Raw genomic sequence first — 21,925 nt, 5'->3', positions numbered from 1 at the left:
TTCCTCATCCACCAAATAGTCCACCCTTTAAATCCATCTCTCCCCAATTCAGAGATCAGGATGCCACGTGGGACCGTGTCAAAGGCCTTACAGAAGTCCAGGTAGATGACATCAGTTGGTCTTCAACTGATGCAGTCACTCCATCAGAGAAGGCCACCAGAATGGTCAGGCATGATTTGCCCTTGGTGAAGCTGTGCTGGGTGTCTTGGATCACCTCCTTGTCCTGCACATGCCCTTGACATTGCTTCCAGGAGGATCTGTCCCAAGATCTTCCCAGGCACAGAAGTGAGGCTCCCGGGTCTGTAGCTCCCTGGGTCTTCCTTTCTAACTCCATCAGCCAGTTCCCTCAGGACCCTGGGATGCATGCCCTCAGGGCCCACGGACTTGTGCCTTGATTGATCCAGTCCTTAATTTTTACCCACAAGCTCTCATCCTGTCAGTGCCTGTTTGGGACAATTCACGGGTATTTCCCTGTGGCTTCCTGAAGTGCTGGTGTCCCCTGGTTCTTCTCTGTCACTCTGAAGTACATCGCTCTCCCTCACTGACTCTAGTTTAAAGCTCTGCTAATGAGGCCAGCCAGCATGCCACACAGGGCACTCTTGCCCCATATGCTCAGGTGTGCCTCATCTGGTGTCAGCATGCCTGGACTCTCAGATGTGCGCCTAGAATTGTAGAGGTCAAAACCCCAAGTGTGGCACCAGCCACAAAGCCATTCACCTGATCCCTTTGTCTCCTTGGGTCCCAGTCAACAATAAAATGGAAATTCCATTTATTCCTTATGTCCATTGCTTTCTAATTAGTTTCTTAATCATTGAAACATTTTTATGTAGATAAACCTGATAATATACTTTAAGATAATACATTTTAGAGCTATACCTCTTACAAAGAGGATGAATTAGGATCTTGCTATAAAAATGATAACAAAATAAAGACATAGAAAGAATTTACATAAAGTGCTATGTTTGAGTAAAAGAGATAAAGTGTGATGCCGATGTGAAGTTAGGAGATAAAGTGAATGAGGACATGAACGAACTGAGAATGAATGAAGCTGCTTTGCATTTACAAAGCTTAGCAAGTTAAATCTGACATATAAATGTTTTCATGCTCATCTAGATCACTTGTATTGTCATACCAAAAAATACAGCGTGAGACAAAATCACAGCAGTTACACAGGCTGCAGTATTTTAAGGAACATTGTCCCACAAAAGAAAGCAACTTCCAGTTAATAAACCAGCAAATATTAATTAATCGGTTCAAGTGCATTCCTGAGAGCACACCAGAACCGCCGTCAGCAGCTGAGCAGAGACAGATGCAAAATGCAGTACTGCTGAACTGTTACAGGCAGAACAGACGTACAGTCTACGAAATCCAAAAGAATGTTTTTTTCAGTTTAAACCTGAACAAAATGGAAACAGACACAGGGATCTTTTCTGATTAACAACTGCTTCCATGGAAAAAAAAAAAAAAAAAAAAAAAAAAACACACATATCACTAACAGAAGATAAAGAAATCACACCAAAAAAATGCACAGACAGTGCTTTACCAAAATAAACTCAGTAAGAGAAAACATAAAAGGCACCACAGAAAATTTTTCAGTCTTTCCAGTGACTTTGCTCTATGTAAAACAATGACAAAAATTAATAAACTGATAGTTAAAAAGAAAAGAGAAGCTTATTTTTTCTCTACTTTTTAGAATGTAATGCAAAATGTCAAGTATGTAGCCCCAGAAAACAAGGTAACAGAAAATAAAAACTGAAATGATGTCTTAGGCCATCAACAATAATAACTGCAGCCTGGCAACTACCCAGAATCAATATAGGGAAGGGGGGAAAAAAAAAAAAAAAAAAAAAAAAAAAAAAAAAAAGCAGGCTGCAACACTCAGATAACATCAGGAAGTCAATTGAGGCAAAGTGGTAAAGAAAGGTTCAATTTCGTTTTTCAGATAACACCGTACCACGGGACTACTGATGCGCTGGTAAACGGCATGGATTAATAACAAGCATTCTCCAGAGCTTAGAGAGACACAAATTCCATTGGACTATGCAAATAAAATAAATAACAAAAATCATCTATGAGCACAAGAGACCTGCTTTAAAAGATCAACTTTTAAGCCAGAAGTATAAAGAACAATTTGCTCTATAGTCCTGTTTTTCTGTTTTAATCCCTTTATTCAAAATGCAACACAAATAAAAATCCCACTAATCTCTCACATGTTTTTATATCTTGCCATTGGTCGTGTCCGGTGATACCAACTTACTGGGAGATGTTGAACTTGATGAAATCAGCAAAATGCCTTTTCCCATCATTATTGGAAGGATTTCATAGGTAAACTCAAAAATGTTAGCAACTCGATGCATTTCACTAAGTAACTTTGCAATTGCAGTGACGCTGTACAGCACAGAGCGGAATTATTTACCAATATAACCACAGGTTTTGAGTACATGACCACACCTGAGCATTCATGCTCTAATTCTCAACAGAGCTAACACAGCTGAGGGACAGGCGGCAAGAGGAACATGTATTTAGGCTACTGGCACGTGTAAAATGTCAGCAGGCTTTGCCTTTGCTGCAAATGAACAGTACCCATCAACAGTTTTATTTTTCTTCGGGTTCTTTCGAATGTCTCTTCTTAGTCATAAATACTGAAGTAATAGTACTTTTAAAAACATTTCCCAAATCTTTTTGTATTGTTAAATATTACTTATAAACTTAGGTCATTCTGTTCATCCTATACAAAGTATTTACAAAAAAAACCACCTTCAAACCCTTTTTTTAAGATAGTTACTTTGATTGACAAACAGGAAACATTGCTGTGTCTAAGTTTCTGTTAACAGGAAATACTAAAAGGCTATGAATAATCTTTAAGCTAAACCCACTGTCTGTTGGGGTAATGCATGTACATGTATATATGCACAAGGATGTCATCCAACTTGTGTCACCAACTGAGGTGACATCCTGTGTGCCATCAAATCAACAGAGCTGCAATTCTTCCCTTTGCTTTTTTTTTTTTTTTTTTTTGCAAAGTGGCAGAATGCTGCATCTTCTAGATATTTCCTCATTGTTTGAAGTCCAGAAAAATTCAGCTCTGTGACCACGTTCTACCACAAAGCACCATCTGCCATATGGTTCTACAATATTTAATAGTGAAATCCTCATTAACAATTAAATACAAATTATCAACACTGAAAAACAAGGGATAAAGTTTGAAGACAACTCAAAGAACAACCCAGGACTTCCCTACCTAAATGAGTTTTATGGGAAGGAAAATACGTAAGAAACCTCTTCATCCCAGACATTTATCTGACCCCACTCCACCATAATTACAGGTAGCAATTATGGGCTAAAGTTGCGCCAGGGGTGTTTTAGGTTGGATGTTAGGAAGAACTTCTTTACCAAAAGAGTTGTTAGACATTGGAATGGGCTGCCCAGGGAAGTGGTGGAGTCACCATCCCTGGAGATCTTTAAAAGACGTTTAGATGTAGAGCTTAGGGATATGGTTTAGTGGGGACTGTTAGTGTTAGGTCAGAGGTTGGACTCAGTGAACTTGAGGTCTCTTCCAACCTAGACAATTCTGTGATTCTGTAATTCAAGCTGTATTCAATGAGCTCTTGTTAAAATATCCATGTATGTTTAAACAAGGGTAACTATTACAAGCAGGGAATGTCAAACAGGAACTGCTGCATCACCTTTGGATTTCCAAGACCTTGGATTCTTATTGAAATGGAGAATCATCTAGGCTGGAAAAGACCTTCAAGACCTCCAACCATCAACATCACCTATCAAGTCCCACCACTAAGACAAGTCATAACATGATAAATAACATGAGAAGTCTCTTAGCATATTTTACAAATGACAAATTTTAAAGAATTAATCTTGGATGCAATTCAGCTGCTTCCTTTGCCAGAGGTCACTATCAGGAACATAATTACTTCTCTGATGTAAATGAAGCCTTAATCACAGAGTGGCTGAGGATGGCAGGGACCTGTGGAGGCCACCTGGTCTGACCCCCTGGCCAATGGGCCAAGGGTTGGCCACCCAGAGCAGGGTGCCCAGGCCCATGTCCAGGTGACTTCTGAAGATCTCCAAGGAGCAGATCCCACAGCCTCTCTGGGCAACCCGTGCCAGTGCTCAGTCACCCACACAGCACAGACGTGCTTCCTGATGCTCAGGGGAACCTCCTGTGTTTCAGGTTGTGCCCACTGTCACTGGGCACTATGACAAGAGCCTGGCTCTGTCCTCTTTGCACCCTCCCTTCAGGTATTACACACAGGAGCAATGATCACCCTGAGATTTCTCTTCTCCAGGCTCAATAGTCCTGGCTCTCTCAGCCGTTCCTCGAAGGTGAGATGCTCCGGCCCATTCACCAACCTAGAGGCCCTGCGTTGGACTCTGCAGTGTGCCCATGTCTCTCTTGCACTGAGAAGCCCAGCATACCTGATGAGGCCTCACCAAGGCTCAGCAGAGGAGAAGGATCACCTCCCTCAACCTGCTGGCACTACAACACACTGCTTGGTGTCCACCAGGACCCCTCGGTCCTTTTCTGCAAGGCTGCTTTCCAGCCAGACAGCCCCCAGCACGTCCTGGTGCCTGGGTTGTTCCTCCCTCCCCAGGTGCAGATGATCTTGGCCCTTCATAAAGTTCCCATCAGCCAATTTCTCCATTTTGACAATTTTCAATCTACCTCCTGTCTGTTCATCCAGCCCACAGTTCATCAGCTTTTCCACAAGGACGCTATGTCAAAAGCCTTCCTGAATTGAAAGCAGACAAGCTCCAATGCTCTCCCCTCATCTACCAAGCCAGTCATTTCATAGTAGAAGGTTATCGGGTTGGTCATGTGTGTCTTCTCCATTTTAATGGTCAAGACTTACTGGTAATGACTGTATCACGCACTGGTACTTACAGACAGTAACTTCTGGTCGTCATTTTGGACCTACAGCTACTAAGGTTAGAAACTACTTTACTGACCATAAGGATAGAAGAGAAAAAAAATGTACAACTCAATTTAAGGGGATTTCCCCCTCCCTATATTTTAAATATTAACACAAAAGCAATGTGCAAAATACCAAGAATGCAGTTTTTAGGTAGCTTTCCAAGTTAATAGAGGGGATAAAACTGAGCAACTACTCCAAAGGAGAAGGGTGGGCAAAGACAAATAAAAAGCTGTGTGGTCTGGCAGCCTCATGGTCTTCAGCACCATACTGAAACATTCTTGGTTTCATTAGTACACTCTGCCACATTTCTAGCTTATAACTACTGTGTTGTTTGTTTGTTTTTTCCCCTAGAGTGCTCAAAATCTCCAAAATCAAGAGTTTTCTCTGGTTTGCCCTTACACAGTATTAAAATAAGTATTTTGTTTAGTAAGTCCATGCACAATAAAGCCTACTGGACAACTACACATATTGACATCAACAAACAGGTATCTTTGGCTTCTAGGAAGGCAGAGCTATCAGTAAAATACTTGAATATGTCAGAATCCACATACCTAGAGTGTCGAAATATGTCAATATCTGAATATGTCAATCTTAAAAATGACTGTAAACTTACAAAGATGTGAAGATGATTACAAGCTGGATAAAACCTTGAGAGGTTTGTTTACCATGGAGGCCACGATCTAGATGAATTAGACAGGAATTTGATAGTATGACTTTTAAGAGCCTCTATAGCTTACTGCCTTAAAACAAATAATGTGAATACTAAATGCATAATACAGGAACGTTATCAACTAAAAGGCACTAGGCCTACATGCAGCACAGTCAGAATATTAAAAGATATCCTTTCAACGAGAACCAGCATCTTATGCCCTTGAGACCATGCACTGAATAATGAGGTAGATGGAGACTGCAGAGAGGAACAGAGGAAAGTTACAGATGTGCTCAGGCTAAAAAGCACTGCTCCACGTGCGATAACACAAGGCAAACCTCTCGTAAGAGCTCAATTCCACATTCACACCTTCCCCTGACCTCATCATATGGAAATACCCGAGTGGGCCGACAGGTCCCCTGGATCGGTCCTGGTGAGCAAAATCAGCTTCTGCTCTCACCAGGATACTTTCCCTATGCGAAGGACACCAGAGAACAACAGGTATCCTTTTGTACCATTTAACTGCAGGAATGGCAGGGACTTTTTTTTAAACAGATTATTCGTGGCCTGCAAATTCAACAGCACTGAAGGAAATTCCATCCCTCAGTGGAATTAATAGACACTGTTAGACAATACAATAGCCTATTAGGAGCATAGGAAAAGAGAAGGAAATTGTCTGTGTCATTGCCTGCCATTACGATGCTTTAGTCCTACTTGGAAAATGCTCAATTCCACCTTAAAAGGGGAACACTGCCACTTAGCCCTCGGGTGCTTTTTCTTTATGAATATACCAGAGATGCAATTATGCTCTTTTTCAATACTTTGCCATCCCTCACTGAGCAAGATAAATTTATTAAGCCCCCTGTTTTATGATGGAACTCACCACGAAAATGAAAGATTAAGAGCAGCGAGTTGCTGCAGCTCTCCTGCAAACTCACTGGGCTGAAGCAAAATTCAGCACAGTCCTGATGAAGTCTCCTTAGTGAGTTATAAAAAGACTTTCAGAAATTCCCTACCGCTACCAAAATATGTTGCTTCATGTATCCAGAATGCCATTTCCCGTCCTCACAGCTGCATTACACCACGGGTTGCCGCTGTCATTCTGCGCGAGCGAGTCGCAGGGTGGCTTTCTCCTGAGCTCTCTCCCTACAAATGAGGGAGTTTGCTGTGAAACTTCTTACCCATAAATCCACCTCCACAGCTCAAGCCTGCCCAGTCGCCCGTATTTTACTGCAATCCTTCTATGCAATGGTAGGCTTCCCCACTTGCTGCCATAAGCAAGTGTCATTAGCATGCTCCCACTTCCAAAAAGAGAACTACTGAAATTTTTAACAAGGTCTTCCATCTCATCAAAGGCAGATACTAATTTAGTCTGACATATGCTACCTCTCATAAATCCATCCACATGTATTCCATTTTTCCATTTGCCTCCCTGCCTTCAATTATTCTTTTTAAAGTTTCTTCTATTGCTTTGCTATAGAAGAAAAAAAAAAAAGATTAAGAATTTTCAAGCTGCCAGAACCACCTCTACTACTCTATTCTAAAAAATAGCTGCTGCATTTGCTCTTTTGAAGTTAAATTACCATCTCTGTTTTGATACTGCTGTTAGTTCTGTGTTTTGAAACGTTTGCTACAAGACTTTCTGAAATACTGCCTCCTCCCTCTAGCCCCCATCAAACGTGAGCACTGGGAACTTTAGACTTCATCTTCATTTCACTTGAAGAAATTCCACTGTCAGAGTTTCTTCCCATACACCCTATTTCAGTCTTAATCGTGACCCTATGTGCAACATGACCAACTGCATCAAAAATGAAGGCAAAACATTAATATAAACCGGGGATGATAGTTCTAATCACAACCTCCTGCTTACTGCATAACGCCCCACTTCCTGTCCTGTTTTGTAGTTAACAGAAAAAGCTTTCTACTTCTTGGATTATTTTCCTTTACAAGGTCAAACTCAGCTTGATTTCTGGCAAGATCCTATTCACACTTTAAAACTTCTGAACTCTCTGACAACTTTCATTTTTTCAAACAACCCCTTTTGCCACTCCTTGCAAATTCTTGGCTAGCTTCTGATACTCTCCTTGGCTGACTTTTCTTTTAGTCGGGTCCGTGATTCTTCTGCTCGTGTACTCTGCCTTTTCCTGGGATGCAAATCCAAATACAGGTTTTCTAATTCTGAATCATGGAGGTTCCAAGAACCCAACCTTAATTCCCTTAGCTCTTTGTTTCACCTAATTTCAGTCTATTTCCCTACAGCTTTCAGTCTGCACTTCCGAAATTCAAAACCTTTAATTGGAAAACCCTTTAAATTTAAACCACGTAAACCTCTGATTCATTCAACCAACCACTCAATGTAAACTCGGTTTCTACAAACGGCTCTTCTCGAATGACCCCAGTGATTGTAAACCCAAGATCTAAGGAACATTATTTCTGTTTAGTTCAGCAACTGTGTGTGAACACTGCATCCAGGAATAACCAGTCCCTAGACCTAGTAATGAAATTAAACTCTCCACAATATATTGGGCTAGAATAACAGCTTAATTGTATTTACTGTATTCCAATATAATTTCCTGAATATTTAATGTAAGAAAACTTGTCTGCACCTGAAATTACCATGTGCAGAAGACTCTGATTCAGTGAAAGCATACAACCCCACCTCAATAATGCACTTCACATGAGATAACCATGTAGGAGACACTTGTGCTGGAATGTCTTATCCCTTCCTCGTTGTTCTTCACCTGAGAGCATCCACTCTTTGAATGCTTAGTATTTACAGGAAAATATTTATTGTTCCTTTCCCTGACAAAAAATATTAAAGCTTCTGCCAAGATTTCTCATAACAAACGTAATTAAAACATAAAGCCAGGTCCCAGAAATGCTCTATATATTGTACCACCGGCACAAAGAAGTTTTAAGTTGTTAACTTTTACAAATAATGAAAGTTAGCATCACAATCTCTGATTACAACACAACACAACCTACTGTATTACTACCCTGTCTGTAGAGTTCCCTATGCCTGAAAAAATGCATAAACTCATGTTATGTGCCAGAATATGCATAGCTCAAGCTACCCAAACAATAGCTCAGTATCTCAAACTACTTTACAAATGGGGATTAATAGAGTTGTTAAACATCTTGCTGTCCATTTTACAGAGCTCAAATACCAGCATAAAGGGTTCAGTGACTTATTCAATATTACAAGAGAAATCAGCGCCAGAGCCTGAGGCTATTTAATTCCTAGTTTCGTGCTTCAGCCAAAACCACCTTCCTCTCCTAACGCTGTAACCAAAGCATGGACACAGGAGCTACAGTGGAGAAGCAAATTTAAGGAAAGAGCAAAAATCCCTTTGTGATTTCAGAAGGAAGCTACGCACCTTTATTTATCTGTACAGATTCTTAAGCAACCCACTCAAAAACAGATGAATTTCTCATATTCTGTACTCATTTTAAATATAACATAGCCTGCAGATCCTTCTGCAAGTCCTGCCTTTGACATCCACCTCCCAGAAGTGCCCTAACTCATGCCAGGACTACTTCATTTAGAGAATCATAGGCTCACTGAGCCTGGCAGGGAGATGTGGAGATCATCCAAATTCAGCTCCGTGTTCACTTAATCGAAACACGAATAGAAGCATGAGCAAGGCAGGAGCCTGGGACCGTAAAATGCTTGTGGACAGGTTAACTCTGACGTATGACTTCCTGATCCAAAACAATTCATCAACATCTTAACAGCCATGGGTAAATACCATACCAAATGTTGAATCAGCCAAGAAGTATTTCCTTTTTCAACACTGAGACTTGAAAATGTTTTCAGCGTACCTTATTTTGATGTTTATTAGGTAAAGAATAATAATATTTTGGAGAGTAATGATTTCCAAAGTAATTATAGTGTCAAATTGTTTCAGACTCATTCTTCATCATAATTCACAAACCTGAATATGTTTTAATGAGAGAAATGGGGAATAACTATAGGAAAAAAATTACTCCTTCAACTGATTTTTAAATTAAAAAAACAAAAACAAAACAGCATACAGTTCCTAAGAAATTTCAAGACAACTTCAGTAAATACAACTGTCATTTATACTTTACACTAAGCTACGGTCATGGTACTTGTAAAACCTCTTCAAGGCTCACTTGAAAAAAAAAGAGAAAAGCACGAATTCAGATTCCTGAAGAAAATGTGAACCAAACATAATCCAGAAAACTGAAATGCCATACTCACCTTGCACCACAGAAGAGAGAAAGAAGCTATGAAGCACTCACAAGTGCTTACAACCCCTTTGTGTAGAACTAGTCGAAGCACGGAGGAGACATCTGCAATATCCCTTCCATTCCTGTTAGCTTCCCTTATCCCTAGGGACACCTCTCGTCCCACCACAAGTTGCCCTCCCCAAGCCCCTCAGCCAGGCAGGACAAAGTCAGAGCAGCAGAAACTTGCACAAGGAGGGTCAGCAGCAGACACCAAACAGCTTTAAATGGTTCAACACGTACCTTGTGCCAGAAAGAGGGCACTAACTGAAGGTGTAGCCATCAGCTACCAAGATATCAGACTTGTGGGAAGAAAGAGAGGCGAGCATTCATCTTCCACCCTAACTCCATCCAGGACAGAGGAAGGATGGCTCATAAACATTTATGATTTGGACAATTAATACATTCCCAGGTGCCAAAGCGTGCAAAGATATGAGGTAATAAATTGTGCACTGCTGGCCAACCCTGCCCAATTAGCCTGCAATGTTTGGGAAGCAGCAAATTTTGTGTCCAGAGAGGGCTTACGAAGCTGGTGAAGGGCCTAGAGCACAAGTCCTGTGAGGAGCGGCTGACGGAACTGGGCTTGTTCAGTCTGGAGAAGAGGAGACTCAGGGGAGACCTTATTGCTCTCTACAATTACATCAAAGGAGACTGTAATGACGTGGGGGTCAGTTTCTTCTCCCAAGCAAGAAGCCACAGGACAAGAGGAAACGGCTTCAGGTTGAACCAGGGGAGGTTTAGGTTGGATATTAGGAAAAATTTCTTTACTGAAAGGGTTGATAGTCATTGGAGCAGGCTGCACAGGAAAGTGGTAGTGTCACCATCCCTGGAGATATTTAAAAGACATGTGGATAAGGTGCTAAGGGACGTGGTTTAGTGGTGGGCTTGGCAGTGCTCGGTTCATGGCTGGAAGAGATCTCCAAGATCATCAAGTCCAACCTCAATGATTCTGTGACTCTTCAGCGCCAAACCCCAGTCAACTCTGCAAAAACTCAACTGAAGACCAATAAACCACAAGATTTCTGCTTTCGTTTTCATAGAAAACCATCCTGAAAGAAAAAAAAAAAAAAAAAAAAAAAAAAACCACCACACATTTGATTGTATTTTTGCACAACCACTCACACCAGTGATGCGACACTCCAAATACCAAGAAATTCCCCAAGCCTGCAGTGACCCCCGGGCAGCCACCTACTCCAACACAGACAAGATCAGCAACCATAACACACAGTCCTAGAGCAGAGCACAGGATCCGTGACAGGGAAATTACAGGCTCCAACAGAGCAGAATTGCAAGTAACCCTTGACTTGAGCGCTTCTCTTCACAGCAAGTTTCTAAATAAGTTTCCTGCTCAGGCAATAACCAGGATTCAATCTTGATCAGTGTGATAAATAAAATGTTATTTGTTCATCCTCCTGCCTATATTTCAGTACTTCTCATAGTCCAAAGCATCTCCACTTATGGGACAAAAGGCCTCTCCTAAATGCCAACAGAATCTTCTTCCATCTCTTTGCTCTTCCATCTTAGCGCTTTTCTCATTTATTTCTTAAATATCTACCTGAAAATTCCCTCGAAAAAATAGTTTAACCATCAGAGATTTAAAGACATTTATGCTGTCGAGACCCTTGAGTGGCACTCACTACCCACTCGTTTTGCAGGATACACATTCAAATGCCAATTCTGTTAATTATTTCAGAGCTCACCTGTAGAAGGAGAGAGGAGGAACAATACCGTGAAATTCACACTAAACATCTCAAGTTTGGATTGGACTTTTAACACTGCTGTGTAGCAGAGTAGCTGAGCACAAATTGCTCCATTTTAACAAAGGCAAATTGGTTTTCAGCAGTTCAGAAAATACTCCTAAGTTGCTTTGTGTTTTTTCTCTCTCAGTTATACTATGCGTAAGACAACTAAGAAAAGTATTAACAAAAGACATTATGCACAGTAACACATTAAGTTGTCAAGAATGGAAAAATTCTTACACGGTTACTGTCTCTTTGGCTAGTGAGCATCATTTCCATGCGCTGGGCAGCTGAAGAGAGTGATCTGCTAAATCTGTATGCCAGAAGTGCGAGAGGGGACAGAGCACAAGTCCCCATTGCTCAGTGCACTGACCACTGACACGTATTTGCTGGACAGAAACTGCTTATCAAAGGTGGATGTTGACCTCCTAGCAGCGTGCTGAATTAGCAAAGCTATGAAAAAGGCAACGTGGGATCCCAGAGGACCACAAGCTCCCCAGGACCCGCAGGGTTTTCCCCAGCTGCTCTTCTCCAGATCCCTGCCCCGAGTGATGCCATGGCCGAGGGAGTCACGGAGTGCAGGAGGAAAGGGAGAAGGCTAGGCAAAAGTAGCTTTTCATTTTCCACAGCTTCTGCTGTGCTTCTTCCTCTTAGCGAAGCCTTCCTCGAGGTCTCACTTCTGCTTTCCCCACGTGCCCAGAGGATTGCACGTGTCTGCGGTGCCTGGGACAGAAAGCACTCGCATGGGATCTCCCAACCTCTTCCACACTCCTCGCTACATGCAGCTTTTATTCTGTCTTCCTGCTATCTACAATGCTAAAATAATTAAAGCAATGATTCTTTTACTTTGGGTAAGCTCGTTAAGAATGCTCTATTCCTAAAGCCATGACAAATGGACTCTCTCATTACTTCAACAAACAATTGATGGACTGTTACTATCACTTGATAATATATAACATGAAATAAATATAGCACGAAGATCTCAAGAAGAAAATTGTTTTATCTAAATAAAAAGAGAATATTCTTGTAACACTTGGGCATGATAGCATAATTCAGACAGCCTGCAGTAATACACCAAAGCAGCAACATCACTGTTAGCTCTTTCGAAACTGGAAAAGCAACAAATCTTAACATCAAGAATAGTATCAGTGTAGTTGCTTTCTGAATTCTTATGCTGTGGAACTGTAATAAATATTATAACGCAATTTTCTATGCATGATTGATAAACTTTTCAGAAGGCAGAAACATCATCTTGTCTGTTCGGACAGCCTAAGGGGGAAGGGGAGGGAGGGGGAAACTTCCATAATCCTTTGTAATACAAGTTTTCCCTACTTCATCTCCAAAAAATTTAAAGAAAACGGTCTAGTTTAATTACACGAATAATCCAGAGGGAGCACAAACACTGTTTGAATTCTTGGTGAATGACACAAGCCTGAATAAAATACTAACAACAACAAAATCCATCATCTTGGCTCTGAAAATTTTGTTTCAGTGTAAAAAATGGTATTTTACAAGCTCAAAGAACACAAGACCATTCACCTTCCTCCACCCCCCTAATAAACAAACATGGAAACCTGGTTACCTCATTCAGATCAAGAAAATATGCAAACATATATACCTTACTCTAACACAAACCACAGATGATGATAAAGCAGACCTTGCAAATCACATTCCCTCATGTTCAGCAGTGACACTTGTTAGTTGATTTAATAATTTTCATTAATAAATGTGCACAATAACAGTAAAGTGCATCTGAATAAAAGATTTTTAATTTAACAATGTGTACATTTCAAGTACTCCACCATATCTGGCTTTTTCAAGAGCCATTTCTGGAAAAATGACTATGTTTTTGCATTGTGCACTTGAGACCATTTGCACCGCTTGGAAATAAAATGCTTTTATAACACATCCCTGAGACTCAGTAGTCAAATGCTGGTATAACAAAAGCACAGCTAGGTATTCCTTCCTAGCTGGAAATACCCCAAACAGCCCACATTCTTAGCTGTAATTTCAAGGTACTTAAAAAGAAAGCAGAAAGAACTCTGCAACAAACCCAGCCAGGTATTTTAGCCAAGTGGCTTTTACCTTTCTGTAGGCTCTCACTTGCACTGACATATACTAAACACACATAAATTAGGGTTTAGTAAAGTTTACAAGAGTGAAGATGCTACTAGAAAAGACGAGCAATTCAGAAAGGGCAGTGACGGCCCTCTGCTAGCGAGGGAGAACCACTCTACAACAGTACACTACATTTCATGACGCAGTGTTTAAGCACAGTGACTTTAAAGAACATCTGAGGAGAGCCGAAGAAAAGCCATCTGATCTAAAGAAGGCACAATTTCAGATGAGAAAAACACAACGACCAGCACAAAGGCCACCAAATACCCCCTTCTATGTTTCACCGCGTGATTATAGTTTAGTCGCGTAAGTCAAAACATGCACGTTAAAATTCTCAGAGTTCATAAGCCTTGCTGTCATTCCCAATTTCTGTGAGCTCAGTCAGCCATCAAGGAGGCTAGGAAATGACACAAGCTCATCAGAGCTCAGCTTCCTTACTTCATTTAAGGTTACGCTCGCTGGCTGACTGTAATAAAACCATATACCGAGAGATCCTCTGCAATCTTTTCAGAGCCAAATTCAACTGTCAAAGCGTACCTCATAAAAAGCTGTGTTTGAAAATCAACCAAACCGCAGGAAAAGAATGTAGGAAACTTTACCTTAATCGGAGCACGGCTGAACTGTATTTTTCTGTTGGCTGGGATTTCGTCTTCATCTGGCAATCCATTAATTTCAGAGTATTCCATATCAGGCTCATAACAGTTATTTTCGTCACTGTCATCCTGATCATCCTGTTCAGTACCTGTCTCTCCCCAGTCCGAGTTATACCTCGATCGTACCCTATACACATTGTAGTCAGAGTGCATGTACACATGGGAACTCTGGAAATTATTCACATCTTCATGCACTTCTTTTTCACTTGCATCATCGTAATGGGTCTCGGTGGCATCCGAAACGGCATCTGCTGCTAAATCTGAAACTAAATTTCTCGGTGTTTCTGCAGCTTCAGGCCTATCAGCGATGCCCTCTGCATGTTCTGACAGTTCCTTTGGTCGCAAGGCAATTTCTGCGTCTGTTTTTGACTTACTCCTCGCAGAACTGTCCACACATCTTTCACTGTCAAGTACCGACTCCTGTTGACTCCCCACGGAGCTCTCACCAGGGTCAGCACTTGCTTCTGCATTCTTTTTTATTTCTTCAGTTGTTTTTGAACCTGACGGCGTGCCTGTAGACACCTTCTGTCGCGGTGCTGACGGCGCGCTATTCTGCTGAGAGTGCTCAACAGACATGGGGCCTGCAGCCGGTTTGGCTGGCGGAGACCACGTGCTGGCATCCTTCAGAGGGCTGAAGCCCTCGAGGTTTGCAACAGGGGAGGAGATATTTGCGACAGTGGAGGAGAGGTTTAGCGGGTAGTGACCAGTTACGGAGTACTCTTCGTTGTTCTCTGCCTTTTCCAGAACGATTACGTTGTGTGCGTCAGCGTTCTCAAACACGGCGCTGAGCTGACTCACCGTTGGGGAGACGGTCTCAGTCCTGGGGCTCAGGCTGTCCAGGGAATCGGTGCTGCCCCTGTGAGACTTGGAGCTGCACCACTCATCCGCGAGCTCGGTGGACGCCGCTTTCTCTTTCTTTGGGGAATAGCGATTGGAGGGGCCCGTCTCATGAGCGTTTCGCTCAAACATCTTCCGAGTTTCGGTAAACTTGGAGTAAGAAGGGCCATCGTGGATAGTATCAAACCTACTAATCCTTTCCGAAACAGAAGACTCCAACTTTACAATTGAACCATCTGTTTTTTCTACAAATTCTTTGGGCCTGATTCGTCTTTGAGGCGATGGAGGGCCACCCTTCCCCCTGGTTTTGGGGGCAACTCCAGCGCTCTCCGTGGGCTCCATGCCCATCTGCATAAACAAGTTCTTAATCCTATTGACATTTGAGCCATATTTCCTTCCCCTGCTCTGAGAGGCCTCTCCTTCCTCTTTCGTTTTTTGGTCTCCATCTGATTTCGGTTTGTCAAAGGTGCTTTTCAGCGCCTGGAACTCAGTCCTGTAAGCATTCCTGTGAGGAGAGGCACTCCGGAGGGTCGATCTCTCTCCCGAGGACTCCGTTTTCATCATGTTTACTTCAGGGCTGCAAAACCAGCTCACATAGTTTCCCCGGTGCCGCTCGCTCTCAGTCAGCTGCTACAACCGAGATACTGCTTGGGAAGGGTTTTCCTCAGGAGGCAGTGCCCTGCAGCGGGGCCATCCTCGGGAGAAGCTCTGGAGGCAGGTACCTAAGCACAGGCAGGACGGAGGGCTTCGGAGGGCAGCAGCAGCTTCAACCTGCAACAGAAAGCAGGGTTCCCTGAATCGGCAGGCACTTGCGCTTCCCTAAATCCGAGCCCTGATTTCCCTCCGCGGTTATTCGACAGATTTTACAAAAGAAGCGGAAAAAAAAAAATGAAATAAAATACCAATCTCACGCTACACCGACACGTGGAAACTTGTCAGCCCAAAACTTTTGCACGCTGAGACATTTGCAAGCCGGGGGGGCATCGCTCCGCAGCGCAAGGCTCACAAAGAAGGACGGTGCCACGGACAGGCAAGCAGAGGCAGCACGGAAACGCTCCTCCTGATAGCGAATTTTTCCAAAAAATTAAAAAAAAAAAAAAAAACCCGAACGCCTGAGTTACTCACGAATAACCATGGCAATGAGCGCATCGATAGAGAGATTCATGCAAGCGCGGCGGCTCCGCTTCCCCGGCTCTCTCCGGGAAATGGTAGCGGTGCCATCAAAGGCGAGGCGCTCCCCCCCAAAAAACGGGGCTGGCAGCTCGGGGAGCTGCACCCAAACTCCCCGCAGCAGCCGCAGGAAGGGGCCGGGGTCGCGGCCGCCCCCGGAGCCCATCCCGGTGCCCGCGGGGCTCCGTCCCCCCCCGCCCCGCCGCCCATTTCCTCGCCCCCGCTGCGCCGCTGGCTGCGGGGAGCCAAGTTGAGCCCCGGAGCCCCCCGCACACCCGCACCGCTCCCCTCCCGCACCGCCAGCACCTTGCGGCGGGGCCTCGGGGAACAAAAGCCCGGTGCCGGGGGGCTCCCCCGCAGCCTTACCCGGCCGCCCGCTCCTGCTCCTGCTCCTCCTCCTCCTCGGCGGCTCTGCGGAGAGCTGACGGCAGCCGCCAGCCGCCCCAACGCCATTGCAGGCGGCCGGGGCCGCCGAGCGGGGGGGGGAGGAGGAGGAAGAGGAGGAGGAGGAGGAGAAGGAGGAGAAGCCGCCGCGCCCCGCCGCAGCCGTCCCCTTCCCTCCCTGCCTCCCTCCGCCTGGCACGGCTCGGCCCGGCCGCTGACAGGTGCCTCACCTCCGGGGCTAGGGAGAGAGAGAGAGCGAGGCAGCAGGCGGCCGGCAGCGCTGCCGGGTGGGCACCGCCGCCCTCAGCTCCCCCCCGGCCAGGCTCGGAGCCGGGGTGCGCAGGGCGAGGAGGGGAAGGCTGCGGGGCGGGAGGGGCGGCTGTGGAGCCGGCCGCCTTCCCTCGCCGCTGCTCCCAGCCAGCCACTGAACCCTGCCGACACGCAGGGGAAATGCGGCCGCAGCGCTCAGCAGCTGCTGGAGGGGACAAGGGGGACGTAGGGGGACCGGGCATCTCACAGCTGGCGGCCCCATAACCTGCTGGCCCCCCGTCACCAACAGGGAACCTCTAGGTGATGGGTGAAATCGGCAGGTAATCGCCTAGCGACTCCCAGGGAAAGTTCATTAAGCTAATTGCAGGGAAACGGCCTGGAAAAGTAGTTGCGTAAACATCCGGAAAAAAAATAATAATAATTAAAAAAATAATAATAATAAAAAAAAGGGCCTGGAGATGTGCAAATTGTGCAAAATAATTATTAGGCAGATGGAATGATGGAGGTGCCAGGGACTGCAAATGAAGACATCGGGTGTACAGCCCTGCAGACTTAATTCATTAGCTTAATGAGACTGAAGCATGGCGGCTACACCCTTAAGTGCTCACAGGTGCCGGTCTCTGGTTAATCTAATTGGCACCAAGGGTGTGCAGCTCAAAATGTTCCCCTGGATATCCAGCACGCTGAAATTGACAGGAAAGCTGCAAACCTTTTAATCGTGGGCTGTGGAGTGGCTTCTGCTTGGGATGCAAGGAGAGGGGCAGGGCAAGAGGCCAAGGGGGTGTCCGCTGCCCTGGGGGCCGCTGAGAATCGCCATGGCATGGCAGAAGGGTGAGGGAACGCTGGTTTCACAGCTTCTTGTGGTGAGGAGACCTGTGGTGGTTGCCTGCACCAGCACGAGAACTATTTCAACTCACCAAGACACCCCCTGTTAAATGCCAAAGCATCAGAGAGTACCACAGATCTGAGGATCCTGGCAGGGCCCTTCTGTTGATGTGATTTTGTAGCAAAAAGCCTGTAAGAATACCAAGAGAGCTGCTTGACTCTTGAAGAGACAAACGGAGAACTTCAAGTCTCCTTGAAGAGGAATAGGGACAGAGAGCAGAAATTTGAACATTTTGTTTCCTTTGTGATTTTATACTGAATATGCAGAGTGCTTGAAGATCTTAGCGTGTACAAGATGTGTATCTGGAAGAGTTTTATAATTTACATTCACAAGCAAAAAAAGTGACACAAGCAAACACTAAAATGAGATGAAATAATTGAAGCAATTTTAAAAAGACTAATTAGCACCTAATTATGTAAAGATATCCACGACCATATCCAGAGCCATAAATGTTGTTTAAATTATTTTTATAGTAGAAATTAGGCAAACAAAATGGACATTTCTCCCCTCCTAATAAATATTTTTAACAATGTACCCAAGAAAACATTCATATTATTTCATGGCAGAGTAGTGCAAACTCTATGCTATGTCCTGGTGGAAAGCGGGGAAACTTGCTGATGCTCACAGCAGGAGCACACAATAGATACCAAGCTTTCCATGATGAGAAAGATTAAATATTACATTTTGGTTCTTCTTAAATGTGTTGTAAATAGGCAGCGTAGCAGTTCAAGCAGACACTGCCCGGCTTTCACACAGAATCCAATGCAAAATTATTTTAAGTAATGTTACATTCCACCAATGCCACCTCATGATCACAACCACCAAGACTTGTAGAAACTACTGGCATTTTTGGCTGCTCAATCAGAGACCATTTGGACCTTATTTAGGGGCTCCGACTTTGGCCAGGGACATCTAAGCTATTCACACACACGAATCACTTACAAAATGTTTTTCAATCCCATCCGTATTTACCTAGTGTCTATGTTAAAGAGCATTAATGTAGTCTCAAGGATAATAAACTGTATTTTGTTTTGATTAGAACATCACTTTCGAAGAGAGACTCTTCATATGTGAGCGTGGCCTTGCGCCTAACTATAAAAATCACAGTTGTGTGTCCTTTTACATTTTCAGTATTTCTGTGACAATCCGTTTAACTAGAAGGTATTTTTAGACTCTGCTAAAGCATGACTGACATTTCTGTTAATTCCTGAGGAACACTAAAATGCTGCACAGCATACTTCAGGGAAGATAAGAGACCAAGGTCCTCCTTTTATGTTAGTATAAATTCAGACTAACTTCACTGAAGTTACAGAATTACTCAGCTTGCCAACCAGTGCAAATTTAAAACCTGTTCGGTTCAGTATGTACCTATGCTAGAAAATGGCTAGAGTCATTTTACTTGTGCCAGAGTAACAACTCCATTCAAACGATCATGAATTTGCGCATATGACAGGAAGAGAGACCCCAGCTGTTTAACCTGACAGCATCACTTTAAATTGCACTCGGTATCTTTTTAAACCAGTTTTTACACAGTCCTCCAAGACTGAAAATAATTGATCTCCAGTTTATTTTACATGTGTGAATTATATTTACTTACAAACATGACTATTTGGATGTCATTGATGGGTAGTTTTGAGTCACTTCGGTGCTTCTAAGCTACTCAGGTTTTGAGATAACAATTTATTCACGCAGCAGAGTGGCAATCCAAGTTTTTCTACGTGGCTCAGGCAAAAGAAGAAACTCATTCCATCATCCATCTCCTGTCAATGTCTTTCAAGTCCTGAAAGATAATATCTGTATTCACGGGAGTAAACGGAAACTATTTCCCTCCTCTGATCTTTGGCTGAGAAAGCCCCTATCTGCTATCCCACCAGGCCACTGCACAGGAGGATTTACTTCCTTATACATATCACAGCATAAGCAGAATTGAGTTCTATTTTTAACACTCAGACATGAATTTTTATTACATAATCTACTTTAAAGAAAAAGAACAATATATATATATATATATATTTATATATAAACATATGCAAAATATATATACATTTTGGAAGATAAGGTAAGTTCAAGTTAGGGTAGACCCTACAAGAGTAGCACCAGACTAAACTGAACAACAAACAGCTGCAATAAGGATTTGATAAGCTTTAATTTCAAACATTTACAATGTGTTACTGCACTAGGTGTAATTCTTCTCCATAGGAAGGCATTAATAGTTAAAAATGGGAGCTCATTAATACCGCTAATTTGGCAAGAAGATTGTGCTGTTTTTACATAGAACATGTCAAGCTACTTGAAAGCTCAAGAATAGAGTCAAAAAAATTAAAAAGAACTTTGTCCTGAATGAGCTGAAGAAAATCGGAGGTAATGATAACAAAACTGCATATTCTAGCAGTTTATCAGAAAGGCAAATATTAGCATTATGAGGGCCTAAACTCAGACTAGTAATAGCCTTTTCTCAGTTGCAGTGAGGAGACCATCACATCCAGTCTCAAACATTCCACTTTTAAACCATTTAAGAAATGTAGAGTTATGGCTAGAAAACAAAATGGAATTTTCAGAAGGGAAAGATGTGAATTGCACTCTGTGTGCAACTATTTATTGTTGAAATAGTGGTTTTGTCAATATTAAAAGCTAGAAATCTTAGGAATGCTCAAAAGAGCTGTGTTTTGAGGTATGCAGCCTCCTAACACAGACTCTCAACGCTGAACTCTGAATTTTCAGCACAACACTGAAAATTATCAGTTACCAGCCTAGCTAGATTGATGCCAGCTAGTTGCAGAAAATACACGATCTCACGGCAAAATAAAAGACTACATGTTTGGTCTGCTAGGAGCTTACTAAGAACCAAACCCTGGCAAAACGTCATGTTAGGCTCTTTGGGTGGAGAAAATATTAGAAAACTTTCCAGAAAACAGATATTTGACAGAATGAGTAAAATACTTATTTTGGTATGGTGAATGGTACCTGTCACACACTTTGATTCATCAGACAAGAATCATATGTAGGTACATGGCATAGAGAATTCTGTCTCCATACCAGCATCAGCAAGAAAGAGTCAGAGCTGGAAAAGTTAGTGCTCTAAGAGATCCAAACCAGGATGGCTGAAATCTCACATATTCTTTGTTTACAACAAAGAAGTGTTCAAGGCCAGGCTGGATGGGGCTTTGGGCAGCCTGGTCTGGTGGGAGGTGTCCCTGCCCATAGCAGGGTGGTTGGAAGTAGGTGGTCTTTAAGGTCCCTTCCAACCCAAACCATTCGGTGATTCTCTGTGTCTGTGATTCTAAATAAGGTGGTTATATTTTCCATAAGTGTCCCAGTCGATTAATCAGAAGCACAAATAATAGATTGTTGGGAGCCTCATAATAATTTCATGATTAATATTGTTTCTTAAGGTACACACTTTCTTATTATAATAAAATCATTTTTCTGTTGAAAAGAAAAAATTTCTTGACAGAATCTAGAAAAAGGAAAATAATGGGGTTTGTCAGTCTGTGCAAAAGCATTATCTCAGAGTGTTTCTTGTGCAGTAAGTAACCCCTATTATTCTTAAAGAAAGAGCACTTAGTGAGCCAGAGGAAAATTGGGAGAACAGGGAGAAGTATACCGGATGCTCAGAGCTTACAAGTGTACTTGATACAATATAACACACAAGTAAATCTGATTACTGAGTTCAGTAATCATTACCTTGCCTAATCAGATAATGTTTTGTGCCATGAGGAAGAAAAGACGGCAATTTTAGCTTTCATTTTTTCCAAGTGACTGACCATTCAAATTTAGTTGTACTTTGGAGCCTTCTCTCATTCTGGAAACAGCAACAGATGACTTATCAGAGAGGGAAACAGAGGCTGGAGTTCATAAAATGCAGCACAACAGTGCTGCCTCGCAGTGTGAAATCCCTTGGCAAGCAGGAAAAATATTTGTCTGGATTGCTCCACCCTGAAGCTGATGAATATGCCTGGATTGGGGCTCACATTGTAAATAACCCATCTCAAGCTGTCCAGGTAACATTGATCTGGTTGCATTCCAGATGTATCTGT

General features: G+C 43.0%; 1 protein-coding gene across 6 annotated transcripts in view; it reads right to left on the bottom strand.

The window, feature by feature from the left end:
• Nucleotides 1-17,020, bottom strand: part of PPP1R9A (protein phosphatase 1 regulatory subunit 9A) — a 145,380-nt gene extending 128,360 nt beyond the window's left edge. For 2 of the 6 annotated variants that reach the window (XM_032181199.1, XM_032181202.1), the window contains exons 1-2: nucleotides 16,715-16,780; nucleotides 14,288-15,949 (exon numbers count right to left, since the gene is read on the bottom strand). In XM_032181199.1, the coding sequence (XP_032037090.1) occupies nucleotides 14,288-15,742 (1,455 nt within the window). In that variant the 5' untranslated portion in view covers nucleotides 15,743-15,949; nucleotides 16,715-16,780. Of the gene's footprint in view, nucleotides 1-14,287; nucleotides 15,950-16,303; nucleotides 16,344-16,714; nucleotides 16,781-16,962 lie in introns of those variants that run through there. The other 4 variants (XM_032181203.1, XM_032181204.1, XM_032181201.1 and 1 more) reach the window with 3 other exon arrangements.
• Nucleotides 17,021-21,925: the final 4,905 nt, after the last annotated feature.

Source organism: Aythya fuligula, chromosome 2 (genome assembly GCF_009819795.1).
Source record: "Aythya fuligula isolate bAytFul2 chromosome 2, bAytFul2.pri, whole genome shotgun sequence".
Taxonomy (NCBI): domain Eukaryota; kingdom Metazoa; phylum Chordata; class Aves; order Anseriformes; family Anatidae; genus Aythya; species Aythya fuligula.
The sequence above is the reverse complement of the archived record's forward strand: the minus strand, read 5'-3'. Positions and strand labels throughout refer to the sequence as shown.